This window comes from Macrosteles quadrilineatus, unplaced genomic scaffold, assembly GCF_028750875.1.
Source record: "Macrosteles quadrilineatus isolate MER2022 unplaced genomic scaffold, UCM_ALF_1.0 Scaffold_2__2_contigs__length_208266976, whole genome shotgun sequence".
Taxonomy (NCBI): Eukaryota; Metazoa; Arthropoda; class Insecta; order Hemiptera; family Cicadellidae; genus Macrosteles; species Macrosteles quadrilineatus.
The window spans coordinates 91,069,832-91,083,845 of NW_026542595.1; the positions used below are offsets into that span (position 1 = coordinate 91,069,832).

The window sequence follows — 14,014 nt, forward strand, 5'->3', positions numbered from 1 at the left end:
GAACCAACTTTACAAGTGAATCCTGTCCGTAGGAGAGGAACATCTTGGAGACGGGACACCCTGATTAATGGTTATTTCAGAAACCTCGTTTAAAATATAGGGTATCTTTTTATGCTATAGGTAGTTGTTCTAAAGTTTTACACTAAACACCTTTATTTAGAGTGTATTTTATAGTTTCATTTTACTTTACAAGGTTGATTTAAAATAACTGACGAGTGGTTGTATTCTGTTAGGTTTTAGACTTAAGTTGTTTATTTTGTATTAAAAATATAAAGGAAAACTCAATATTTGTAACTTATTTATAAATATTTTACAAATTTACAAAATTATCGTTGATCGTTGAAACAATAAAAGTGAAATAATATAAATCTACTTTAGAATGAAGAATTAACTAAATATTTTACAAATTTACAAAATTATCGTTGATCTGAAACAATAAAAGTGAAATAATATACATCAACTTTAGAATGAAGAATTAACTTGAACTTTAGGTACTCAACAAATATTTAAAATCTAAACATTATACACTTTCTCTCTCTAATCTTTTTTTCAACAATTCTCATTTTCTCGCAAACAATCCATCTTCAGTTCATGTTCTTCCCTCTGGAATAAAATTGTGTCTTCATAGAGTTTCTTTTGCAGTTTTAGAACCTCCTCTTTTGCCCTTGATATCTCTTCAACTTTTGCACCAACTTTGGACCTATTCATGACGGTTCTTGATTTATTGACAAGTAATGCTTGAGATTCATTTTCTTTAAGAAGCTTTGCAGAAAGGGTTGGACCAAATTCTTCCTTGGCAGCTTTTGAAGATTTCGATTCGTCTGCAAGAGACGTCGAACTTGGTGAATCTTGTACTTTACAATAATTCTCTAATTAAGTATTAAGTTTTGGTAAGTTTTGAAATGAGCAATCTACTTTATCCCCATAACCAATGTATTCTATTCCAACGACCGGTCTTCCGTCATATTCGTTAACATTGAATGTGAGGGGAGTGTAGACATCGGCAATGTTTGACGTAGAAGCGTCATTGCCATGAACAATAAAAGTCGTATTGTGATGCCATTCCAAGAACTGGTAGATTCTCAATTATATCTTTAATTTTCACGTATATTTCAGTCACCGACGGTGGCATAAATGGCCCCACCACGCGTCCCGCAATTTTTTTTTCTTCTGCCCATCTTTTTTGGCGTTCTTCTTGATGTTATCATATTTTATTCTCAGAGCAGTACAATCAATACCACTTCAGCGTTGAATATAGTTTCTATGGCCTTCGTTTTCTTTTTCTTTTAAAGTTGTGTGGTCAGATTTGTGTAATCAACGATGTCTTTATTTCAGATACTAAATTCAAAAGCAAATCAATTTCAGATTCCTTTTTACCTCTCTTCAAGTGTTTTATCCTCCCTTCACACCCTTCTACTTTTTTCTTTTCCATCTCAAAGTTAAACAATTTTTAATCAAGCACGTTATGTTTACTTGAAGCAAAGAATGTAAAAAACACAAGTGAACTAACAGATGACGAGAACTGTAAAAAATTAGTTGGCAGTGTAGCCAACCACTTTGAAATTTCAGTTGGATTATCTCAGTCAAAAATATGACGGAGAAAGTGAAATAGGTTTAATCTCACGATTAAAATGTAAACAGGGTTAATATTGAGATTAACCGAATTGGGGAAAGCGGCCCTTAAGGATAACATGGGAACTTTAAAAGCCAATGGGGCAGAGCCCAAGGGGTTTTCAAAAATGTTAAAAAAAATGTATATAAATGGTCAGTTTGCAAATCTACACACCTAGACGAAAGGTTTGGTATATAATTTGTAGGTTATATCTTAAAACAAGAAAGCCTTGTTGTTTACAAAGTCTCATGTAGCGTATTAATAATAAAGATTGTTCATTTTCCATATATAAATCCCAAAGTACCCATGAACTTTGGGGAAAACTAAAATTCATACCGTCATAAACCATATATTTAAAATGTTTGTCATGACGAGAAACCTTGCGCAAAGCTATGCATTATTTCATAAATTGCCCTTTAAGGTCGTAATTCCTTTCTAAAGGGAACTTTCCATATACCTTATTTTAAAAATACGTCAGTTGAACTTATTTGTTTGAAGTTTTATTAAAACTTATGAAGTCAAACGGGGTGAGGCCCTTGGGTAACAGCTAGTTATTACATAATAATGTTTCATCGTTCACTGTGGATGGATAGTATAAACACCGAGTATCGAACCTCGAAGAATTTTAATGTTTGACATTATCTTTACTTTTTATGCACCGAACATTTTGAAAAAAAATATAAAGTATAGAAAAAAATATAATGTCTAAATTCATCTTCCTAGTATTTTTGGAAAAAAATTATAAAATTTTTTTATTTGTGTTTTTTTTTATTTTACCAATTTGATTCATACTTTCTTCACTTTACTTTTAATGCACCGAACATTTGAAACAAATTTATAAAGTATAGAAAAAAATATAATGTCTAAATTCATCTTCCTTGTATTTTTTGAAGAAAAAAAAATGGTAGAATTTTTTTATTTGTGTTTTTTTTTTATTTTACCAATTTGATTCATACTTTCTTCAGTTATAACCTGATTACCAGCAGTTTTTGACAATTATTAATGAAATTAAGAAAGTGTCTACGCACATTCAATTAAATTTTTAGAATTTTATTCCTTCAATGTTTATGTTTCGTGATAGCACAAGAGAGAAATATCCCCGCCGCAGCTAACCTACGGACTAAAGGAATTTCCATATACCTAATTGGATTGCCAATTAAATTTATTTAAACAACACTAGGTTTGACAAGTACCTACGTTTGCTGCTACAGGGAGGGCAATAAAGTGTGTTTTAGCAAAATATTAAAAGCTTAGTATTTTTATTTATTTTTTTACTTTCTTTTATCTAAAAAGTGAAATAATAGATCTATGGTGTAAGGAGATCCCGTGTGGGAAAGGTTAGATTTGTAACGGTGCCCAAGGGACGGCAACGACCCGCTGCTATAAATTGTAAGGGAATCCACTTATACTCGGTAAAATATAGACCTGCATATATAGACTTTACAGTTATAAACTCCATTGTTCGGTATTAATCCTTGACACTGGGGAATTATCGTGTTAGACCTCTTTGTGGAGGATTGTAGCAGTTATTTAACAACGATGTATACAGTATTACAATTAGTATTTCTCTACTAGATTTTTTTTAGTAATAACACTCGTAAAGGTTTTTTTATATCTCAATACGGGGTTTTCTTAAATTATTGCAAAAATTACTAAAATATTAAAAATGTGTTCTAAAAGTAAATTACATTTGTGTTTTGGATTTTGTTTGTATAGATAAAATAACCTGTTGCACATGGAAGGAACTATTTAAGAATATACAGCCAATTACTACTCTTACACATTATTATAGAGTAAAACCATATTACGTAAATATTTCATACACTACCGGAATACAGTACCAAAACTAACACGTTTAAAATATACACTTTATTAAATACAATATTAAACCCCCACTGCAGCAAACCTTCCGACTAAGCGTTTTTTTTATTTGTCTGAATTTATTTCCAATTAAATCTATTTGTTGTAATATTAAGCAGATGTTATAATTAACATCTGTTGGTTTATTGACGAATTGTAAATATTTTGAAGGTTCTGGCTTTATAACTGTATCTGAATTAAATAATATACTTTGAATCAAAACTAATGAATTCTCATTAATCTATATACTGTACGGTATTAAAACATGGCGCAGTCGTCGAATGAACCTAATGTTTCCCTTAATGTACCTCATGAAGCTGCAATTTCCCTAAATGTGAAACCACCAGAACCTTTTACATTCAAACCCAGTGAATGGCCAAGATGGAGAAAACGTTTTGGAAGATACCATTCATTGAGTGGCAAGTCAGTTTAGATGAGACATCACAAGATTTGACCACTTTCTTAACGCCATTCGGTCGTTTCAAGTTTTTAAAATTGCCCTTTGGTATAAGTTCAGCACCAGAGATTTTCCAACAGTTAGTGAACAAGACCCTCAATGGACAAAAGAATGCAGTTGCTCATATGGATGATATCATTGTTTGGGGAAAAACCAAAGAAGAACACGATCATGCTCTTGAAGAAGTACTTGGAAAGCTTCAAAATGCAGGCTTTACTCTAAATAAAGGCAAGTGCCAGTTTTCACAAAAGTCTCTCACATTTTTAGGCCACCAATTATCAAGGGATGGTATCAAAATTGATGAATCAAAGGTGGAAGCCATAACAAAATTGCCTCCTCCTACTAACATAGCAGGTGTGCAAAGATTTATTGGAATGGTAAATTTTGTAGGAAAATATATTCCAAATAAAAGCCAAATACTTAAACCAATTACAGACCTTTTAAGTACAAGAAATGAATTTGTTTGGGGCAAAACACAAAATATAGCCTTTGAAGAGATAAAGTCACTTCTTGCTTCCGCTCCCCAACTGGCGTTCTATGATTCTAGCCGCCCTACCATGGTGTCTGCTGACTCATCTCAAACAGGTCTTGGTGGAGTACTCTTTCAGCAACAAGTAGACAACAAATGGAAACCTATTTCATACATCTCAAGAACACTTACTGAGAGCGAAAAAAACTACTCCAATATAGAAAGAGAAGCCCTTGCTGTAACCTGGAGCTGTGATAAACTAAAACAATACATAATTGGCAAAGACATAATCATTGAAACAGACCACAAACCTCTCGTTAGTATTCTAACAAACAAAGATTTGAATGACCTAACACCCCGTATTCAGAGACTACGTCTAAGACTTATGAGATACTCCTATAGAGTTACATACACTCCAGGAAAACATCTTGCGACAGCCGACTGTCTTTCAAGAAGCCCTCTGCCTTCTAAAGAATCATACGACTTAGAAAAAGAAGTTGAATTTGCTGTTAGTTCAGTAATTACAAATTTGGGTACAACCGATGCTATAATCCAGAAAATATGTGATGCACAAAAATCATGCCCGATTCTCCGAAGAATTCAGCAGTTTTGCTCCTCTGAATGGCCGGACAAATCCAAATTGCCTAATGCATTAAAACCTTACTACCCAGTCCGCCACGAAATTTCCTTCTGTGAAGGTGTTTTGCTGAAAGGAGATAGACTCATTATTCCTAGTGACCTAAGACTTGATATGCTAAATAGAATTCATTCCGGACATTTTGGAATCAGTAAATGCCGACTTAGAGCAAGTCACAGCATGTGGTGGCCAGGTATATCTTCGGACATAGAACAAACGGTTAATGAGTGTCCTAAATGCACAGAATTTAGATCCCAGCATCATGAACCACTAATGACATCTGAAATTCCTTCTCGTCCATGGGAGAAAGCATGCATCGATTTATTCAAAATTGATGGGACTTGGTTTCTAGTAATGACAGACTGTTACAGTCGATACTTTGAAATAGCAACATTAAAAACATTAACTACAAGTGAGATAATAGAGAAATGCAAATCAATTTTTTGTCGCCACGGAATACCTGTCGAACTTAGATCAGACTGTGGAACTCAGTTTGCTTCCCAGCGGACATGCTTAGAAAATTCTGAGTTTAAAGTTTTTGCACAAAAGTACAACTTCAAACTAACAACAAGCAGTCCCGGACATCATCAAAGTAACGGCTCTGCAGAAGCTGCTGTAAAAATAGCTAAAAGTGTCTTACGAAAGAACAAAGAAGACCCATACCTTGCACTCCTATCCTACAGGAACACACCCCTTACAGCCAACGGGCTTAGCCCAGCACAACTTTTGTTCAACAGGAGGTTACGAGATAATTTACCTGTATTGCCACAGAAGCTTTCTGAAAGACCTGACTTATCCAGTTTCAAGAAGAGGGAGGAAAAATACAGAGAATCCTACAAAAATCAATATGATAAGCATCACGGTACCAGGGATTTACCCCAGTTGCAACGAGGACAAAAAGTGTGGATCAAAGATCTAAAACGTCAGGGTACAATAACAAACCTAGCCAATGAGCCAAGATCTTATTGGGTAAATACTGAAAGAAACACAGTACGCCGAAACAGATACCACTTGATTCCGTACAAAAGCCAAACCAGTCCTGAACAATCAGCAAGTATTACTCCACTTCCTTTCTCTAAAAATAACGATCAGTCTCCGAAAACTCCTATAGACTTAAACAATGAACGGAGCTTACTCAAAACCCCTACCTCTCAAACCAACAACACTAATCAGAGTAATCAGAAAGCACCAAGACAAGTCTCTAGAAATACCAGTACACCAACTTTCAATACAAGGCTGTTTGTAAACAATAACAATCCTTCTTATTCACAACCAAGTCTCCAATCTAATGAAGAAGTTAGAACAAGGTTTGGAAGAATCGTGAAACCTGTGAAAAGATACGAGGGCAACTAAAAAGGAGAGATGTTGTAATATTAAGCAGATGTTATAATTAACATCTGTTGGTTTATTGACGAATTGTAAATATTTTGAAGGTTCTGGCTTTATAACTGAATTAAATAATATACTTTGAATCAAAACTAATGAATTCTCATTAATCTATATACTGTACGGTATTAAAACACTATTAAAATAACATTAGGTTTAACGAGTGCCTAGGTTTGCTGCTACAAGGAAACTAATTTACCGTGTTTTTTTGTAAAGTATTATTATCTAAGCATACAATAAATACATTTGTCCAGTTCGATCAAAATATATCCATAAACAAGCTAACTACAACATTTTACAATATTCTCTATAAGAATAACATGGGAATTTAAAAAATAGAATTTTTGAAATTTTCTCCGTTACCAATAACCGTACAAAAATACTTTGAAATACTAAATTTATTGCTTTTTTTATCCCTTTAAAAAAAGATCTAGTGAGAAATTGTGAAGTTTTGTGTTTTGAGGGTCAAAAATGAAAAAAAAACTAAACATTTTTACCCCATAAACCCCCCGTTAAACATTGTTCCCATGGTCCGATCATGCTGGTTCGCGAACTCATTCAAGTTAATCCCACCTTACACCTTTAAACCATGAAAATATTTCTGTCCTAATAATTAATAGTTTTTAATAATTAAAATAATTTATAATAATTTATTGTTGTTTTAGAATTTATAATCATTATTATGGACAACCTAATGTGGCTATGAATGGGATACATTTGTAAAAAAACACTAAAAAACAAGATTAGCTCACGAAAAATGATAAGATATTTACAAGAAACGTTGATTATATCGAACTGTAATGGACAGAATTTCCATAATCTTTGAGTATGTCATTTTAGTAATTATTATTCTGCCATTCAGTTATGGTGCATTATGTGGTAAGACATTGTCATCTTTTATCTTACACTATATAGCGTATAAGGCATAAAATGATGGGAATTAATGATGAACATAAGCAAAGATTACACAAATGATCCAAGCTATTTCATCTCCGTAGTGATATCTGTTTTAATCATGGCAATTAGTGAAAACCATTATGCACAAAATCTCAACAGGAACGACTCAGGATATTATCCAACCAGTTATATTCCTTCATTTTATGGAGGAGTGCGTTAGCTTCTAGGCGTGGACATTTTCTTCGGAATGATAATACGTGATTTTGTGTAATATTAAAGTTAATAACATGCATATTTTATTATGGTCCAAATGCATTGCCCTTAATGCCAAACACACTTTAAAAATTAACTATTGTTCGAATAATAAGCAAAAAATTGAATCCTGTCCTCTCAACTTGATAGCATACATTATTGTTTTCATAATAATTGGTGGTCTCGATAAAGTATGATTAAAAGTACCAAGGAAAAACATATTTCTCATTTCATTGTAGTTGTTTATCAACGAATACTTACTTCGGGGACCAATCAACATTTACTCCGGAACTTAGGACTTCAGCAATCCCTGATTATTATTATTATTGTTTTATTTATATTTATTTTCTTTTATGAGGTGGGAAGATACATAAACACATTTACCCACGTTGTTGACCAGTTTGTAGTGCAGGAAAATTACAAGCTTAAAATACCATAAAAAACTCTACTCGTCCAACTTAACGTCGGGAACACTTGTGGTAGTTCACTACGTCAGAACTAAGCCGAGATTGCTCGGTGCTCACCTTACATGATACTTTAGTTTTCTGGTCGTTCATTTTAATATTATCTACAATCTATGCGAGTAGTTTTTTTAGCTTGAAAGATGATCCGGACAAAGTGCCATCAGCAGTTCCAGTAGTTCTCACCCTCCAAAAAGGTTTCCTAGAATATTTCAACCTACAGCACCGGAAGATGTTGATTTGCTTTTAGGCGCAGCAATTACAATGTGGACAGGAGAAGAACGTGTGTTCTGTGTTCTCTTGATGGTCCGGGCAGGAAACTACGTCGGGTGAACCGGACTGAGCAAATCCTTTAGTAATGATATCAAAAACAATGTATTGTCTTTGACTTTCACTTGTGCCACACTAATGAATGACAGTTAATCTGGAATCGTTTTTGTGTCATAGTCACAGGGATACACTACTATTAATGCAAAATCATACAATTAAACATAAGAATCATGTAATAATGTATTTATTAAACGGTGATGGCCTAATCTCAGTTGTAAAACCACCTTTGTCCTACAATTTACCCTCAGAAACGTCTCAGGGCGATTGGTGTTCTGCGGCTAAGCAAAGCCCAGGATATTGCGGTGCATTCAGGTGAGATGTAGGAATAGGAGTGTATCACAAGCATATGCTTTGTGTACTGTATACTCATGGTGTATACTGTGTATAGAATCGTCATGCGTAGAAGAGCGCAATTGTGAATGAAGCCAATCAAATGTGTAAGTTGACAAAATACGTCATAAAAGTTAAGTTACTATGTAAAAAAAATATTCTATGTGGAAATGGAGAACCGAAAATATTGGAAATTATATTTAAATTTAAACTTTAATTTACTTGGCTGTTCCACCGACAGAGTGTGCTATTGTAAAATACTCTTTATTTTATTTGCGTAAGATTTTTTAATATGATAGATTTTTAAAAGGTCCCAATCAACCATCATACTATGAACAATCAAAAGATAAATGTAGCTCTATGACCCTCTAAGTGTGTCACTAAACAACGTTCTATTTCAGTAATAGTCCGGCTACAGCTGTTATATATGTCTACTTAATTACTGAGTCAATTCATACTACTTAGTACATGGGTAAGGAATTACTAGAGGATGTACTCATTCAAAGTATTGTTCATTGTACATCTTCAGTATAATGCAAAATTATAAAACAAAGCTGGTGTTATTTTTTTTAGGGGCTGCAAACACTATTTTAATTTAAAAGCTGAAGAGTTGTTCGCAAGCGATAGTCATTATGGTTTGATCTACACCGAATTCTTAACAACATAACGCTAAGTGTATGGTAATTTATTTACGCATGTGAACGATAACAGTTTAAAACTTCACCAGCCTTGCAGTATATTGTGGTTGCACAGATGTTGAAGTTAATAAACTACCCCTGTCTTGATAACGCCGTAATATTAAGGGGAGCTATAATGGTGCAAGCATCATAAGGCATAAACTTATGATGTATACTTAGGACTCTATACCGTCTCACAGCTAGCACAGTAGACCAGGTAGTCTATCGCTGTATACAAAGCTGGTTAAATGAGTTTATTTTGCTAGCACGTTGTAGTAAAATTTGCTTTAGAATAAAATAGCTTTTAGATACAATCTAATTAACTACACAGCCCGATTTGTACTCGTAACTGACTGACTCACTGAGGATACAAATGTTTACCCACTTCTACAATAACTACTGATCTTAAATTTGACACGATTGTAGGTCTTGGTCCTAAAATCTCAGGAAAATCTTAAAATTTTGCTTGTTATATTTTCAACCCCCCCGCCTCTAAAATTTAGAATTCCCTCATGTTAGTCTTATGGGAAATAACATAGAAAGTTTTTGTCTTGGGATGGAGGTAACTAACATTTAAAAACAAGGTAGAGACTTCAGACTTCATAGTTGGTAAAATTGTAAGTACGCGGTCTTTAATTAACGGTAACGTTTCAAAATGTCACATTTCCTAATTATAATTACTCCAACATTTCAAAATGTTGGACATTAGAAAATTACAAAACATGTTTGTTAAACGACTATAACTAATAAAAACCGTAAGATTTTAAAGGATTTTCATGGTTAGGAATTTAATTTGTCTACAATACTCCGTTCAGCGTATTCCAAAAATCGTATCCCTTGAACCCCAAAGAATGACATACTTCTAAAATTGGTAAAATTTCTTTCAATTTTCACGTATATTTTATTCTTAAAATCACTTTTCAGTCATAAACTTGTACTTTTGAGGTAAAATACCTAAAAGTAACATTAACAAACTTGCACCTCCTCAAACAATTTTTTTTGTGGATCTAAAAAAAAAATTGTTTCGTAACGCTTGTTGGCCCAAAACGTCAACTCTTATGGAGAAATAGCATAAATGCGGTTATGATTATAGTAAGTTGGGCATTGGCATAAATCAATTAAAAAAGTAAGATATTGACAAATGCCATCTCAACCTCCCCCCTTCAAAATTTCCCCTAAATATAGAACTCCCCCATGTTAATCTTACGGGAATAACATTGAAAGTTTCGGACTATGAAATTGGGATCTGAACCATTTAAAAAAAGGAGACTTGAACTTGAACAGTAATGTATTACATAACACGTTATTACTCTTAAATTTCCAAACTACGCACTTTCTAATCTAACCCCATAAAAAAGTCAAAAATGGCGTGCATCTGAAAAAGACCAAACACGTCTTTTCTTACGGGACATAGTGGACAGTTTGTCGTATCATAAAAACGGAAAGGACCAGCAGTCGCTCATCTTTGACGATCTACATCTTTATAAAGAAAACCTTTTTCATATATCTGCTCCTTCACCCTTAGGTAGCGCTAGTTATTTTTAAATAGATAAATTAATTTAGCTCTTGTCATACTATTGGACCGCGAGACCAGTGACTCTGAGCTAGAGACAGTCCCAGTTGAAGGTTAACTTTGTCCCGAATGTATATTGTTTGCCACTGATGGACGAGAATCATCTGTGTTTACACTAGCGGCAGTCTGGATCTCTCTGACTGTCTAGCTCAAAGTCTCTGGTCTCGCTGTCCAACAGTATGACAACAGCTAATTTTAATCGTTTATCTTAGAAACCCCAAAACCAACTTTTTTTCGGCTTTAATTGTTTAGTATAGTCTATTAATAATGAGCAAATACTATTAATCTTAATTGTTTGAAATAAATGGGGAGTAGTATCCATACCCCTCAATTAAATAATTTAACAATCAGTAATTAAATTAAGTGTTCGTGTTACAAATTACATTGACGGCGGGAGCGGTGTGAGGCGCTATCGGGTCAGTTTTATGAGAGATAGTGAGGGAGGTTTATGTGTATGACGTCACCCGCATGATCGACCCATCCTACACAACACAGATTCGCTTTCTAGCTTACATTGGACAGATTACATTCTGTATTTAAGAGTCGTAGTAACACTAACAAATTAGTGGTCTATTTCAATTTTCAACATTCAAAGATCAATTTTATAACAAAGAAAGGAAAATGAGTGTCGCCCCTATATTTTTAAAACATAACTCGAACATTGGTTGCTAGGGGATACTAAAAGAATAAACAAATAAATGAATTAACAATGTTTTAACAAATAATATGTTTGAAACAATAATTGCCTCAGACAGGATGGTGGCACCACATAGTTTGAACCATTTGCATAACCCCTCTGTGTCCTCCTTTCACAATAATTTTAATTGATCGATTTGCTTAATGTTTAGTTAAGATTTTAGTTTTCCAAGGTATTATTTGGGTCCTTCGACTTTTTCATAGTTGGTTTGTTTATAATTTGTGTACATAACATTAAACATTTGATCCTTCGAGCTGGAATTGAACCAGCGACCTATGGATAGTACTGCACAGGGCTAGATGCAGCTGTAGGATATCCCAGATATTGAGAATAGCCTTGAGATGTATACATAGAGAGTGCGGCTGCAGGGGCTCCAAACGTCTGTTGGCCTACGACGGTCGGGTGAGACAAAGCCTGGTCATATGTCGGGGGAGAACCCTGAGCTGCAACGTACAGTTGAGCCTGGCCATTCCTTCATTTGGTCGTTCAAGCCGTAACTAATCCAGCGACCTATGGATAGTACTGCATATGACTGTAAGTTGCAGCTGTAGGATAAGCCAGATATTGAGAATAGCCTTGAGATGTATACATAGAGAGTGCGGCTGCTGGGGCTCCGTACGTCTGTTGGCGTACGATGGTCGGGTGAGACAAAGCCTGGTCATATGTCGGGGGAGAACCCTGAGCTGCAACGTACAGTTGAGCCTGGCCATTCCTTCATTTGGTCGTTCGAGCCGTAATTAAATCAGCGACCTATGGATAGTACTGCATTTGGCTGTAAGGTGCAGCTGTAGGATAGCCCAGATATTGAGAATAGCCTTGAGTGTATGCATAGAGAGTGCGGCTGCCGGGGCTCCATACATCTGCTGGCCTACGATGGTCGGGGGAGAACCCTGAGCTGCAACGTACAGTTGAGCCTGGCAATTCCTTTGTATTCCGAGCTGCTAGACAGACTGGCTCACGTAGTGTCGATGTTGAGTCCTCTCTGGTCACTTAGTTGTCCAAAAACATTGTTTCCATATTTAGCAAAGAAGTACTGTAGATTTACCCACAGTGGAATTCACCATGGAAGCTCTCCAAAAGATGAAACCGTTCGTTCTCGCAGGCCCAACATTCCATAAACCGTGTCCCTTTGACGTCTTCACAGGATGTGCATGTTTCCTTAGCACATTCAAGTGCTGACTAATGAATGTGACCCGTTAAGAGCTCGTGTTCCTTACGCTCTTGGTACAATTTTTGGTTAAGCCATCGCTCTTTATTTTTCTTCTTCTCTGAGAGCCACTTTTCTCTCAATTTCTCTACTCTGCGGACTTTGATCTCCACTCTTCAATGCAACATTTTCAGACTCAATGAATTGCCTTCCTTAGAATACGAATTGCCTTCCTGTTAAATTTTTAACCTATAATATTATCACGGAATACTTCCATTAAGTACATTGGCAAGCTAACTGAACCCCTCTTTTATAAAAAAAAAAACTTAAATATTACAGGTTATGCTGTTACCTTTACCGTGACTTGTTAAGCATCAACTGTTAGGTAACTTGAATATTTTTAGATTTATTTTTTTATGTTTAGTCCCACACGTAGGATTACAAAACAAAAAAATATTAGGCTTAAAAAACCTACATTGTGTTCACAGGAATAAACGTATAAACGTGTAGAGTAAGTTAACAGCTAGAATGTTCTTTTTTCCTTTTAGTAGTTATTTCAGAGATTTTTTACTCTACGATGAGTAATTGTTACTTCAATCGGTTTAGGGTGGTATTTAACGTTGGGTTTGTAGTAACTTTTTTTAGGCAGAAAGGACTATTTTTTTCTTATAAGCTTTTCTGAACGGCACCTAAGGCAATGACAGTAACACTTATATCAAATTGTACCTAAAATATTACAGAATTAAAATAGACAAATAACCACTATTTCATTACATGGGCGTAATATAATTCAAAGGTTAAGACACTATACTATTTATATTTTTTACAATTTAATTAGATTGTACTTTTGAAAAGCAATTAAAGAAATTTTGGGTTCATAACACACTTTAAAAAGTTAAGTTACTTATAAAAGAAAAAAAGCACTTGAGTATAATAAGCTGATATCAAAGTGTCAGATTCAGCGCTTATTCAGAAATATGTAAAGTGGCTGGCTCCATCTATCCCCTCAGGCGTCGTGCTCCTTGTCTTCAATGGCCTTAATGGACTTTTCATATTCAGTTACGCTAAATAAAAACTTTTAATCTGTTTTGTACTAAAATATGTTTAGTGTACATACTAGACAATTATCCCGTCCAGGCAAAGGACGGTAAACTAGTAATGCTTTCCTGATTATGGTAAGTTTGAAAAACAGAATTGGGTTATGAAACAATAAAATTATCAAATATTGC

At 34.6% G+C, this 14,014-nt stretch overlaps 1 protein-coding gene across 1 annotated transcript; it reads left to right on the forward strand.

Moving 5' to 3' along the window:
* The first annotated feature begins 3,853 nt into the window (after window positions 1-3,853).
* Window positions 3,854-6,388, forward strand: LOC128984583 (uncharacterized protein K02A2.6-like). The gene has a single exon (XM_054403922.1). The coding sequence runs from the start codon at window positions 3,854-3,856 to the stop codon at window positions 6,386-6,388; it is 2,535 nt and encodes an 844-aa protein (XP_054259897.1).
* The last annotated feature ends 7,626 nt before the right edge of the window (window positions 6,389-14,014 follow it).

Coding starts and splice junctions, on each gene's coding strand:
- LOC128984583 (XM_054403922.1), top strand. CDS start 3,854: ATGGAGAAAACGTTTTGGAAGATACCATTCATTGAGTGGCAAGTCAGT.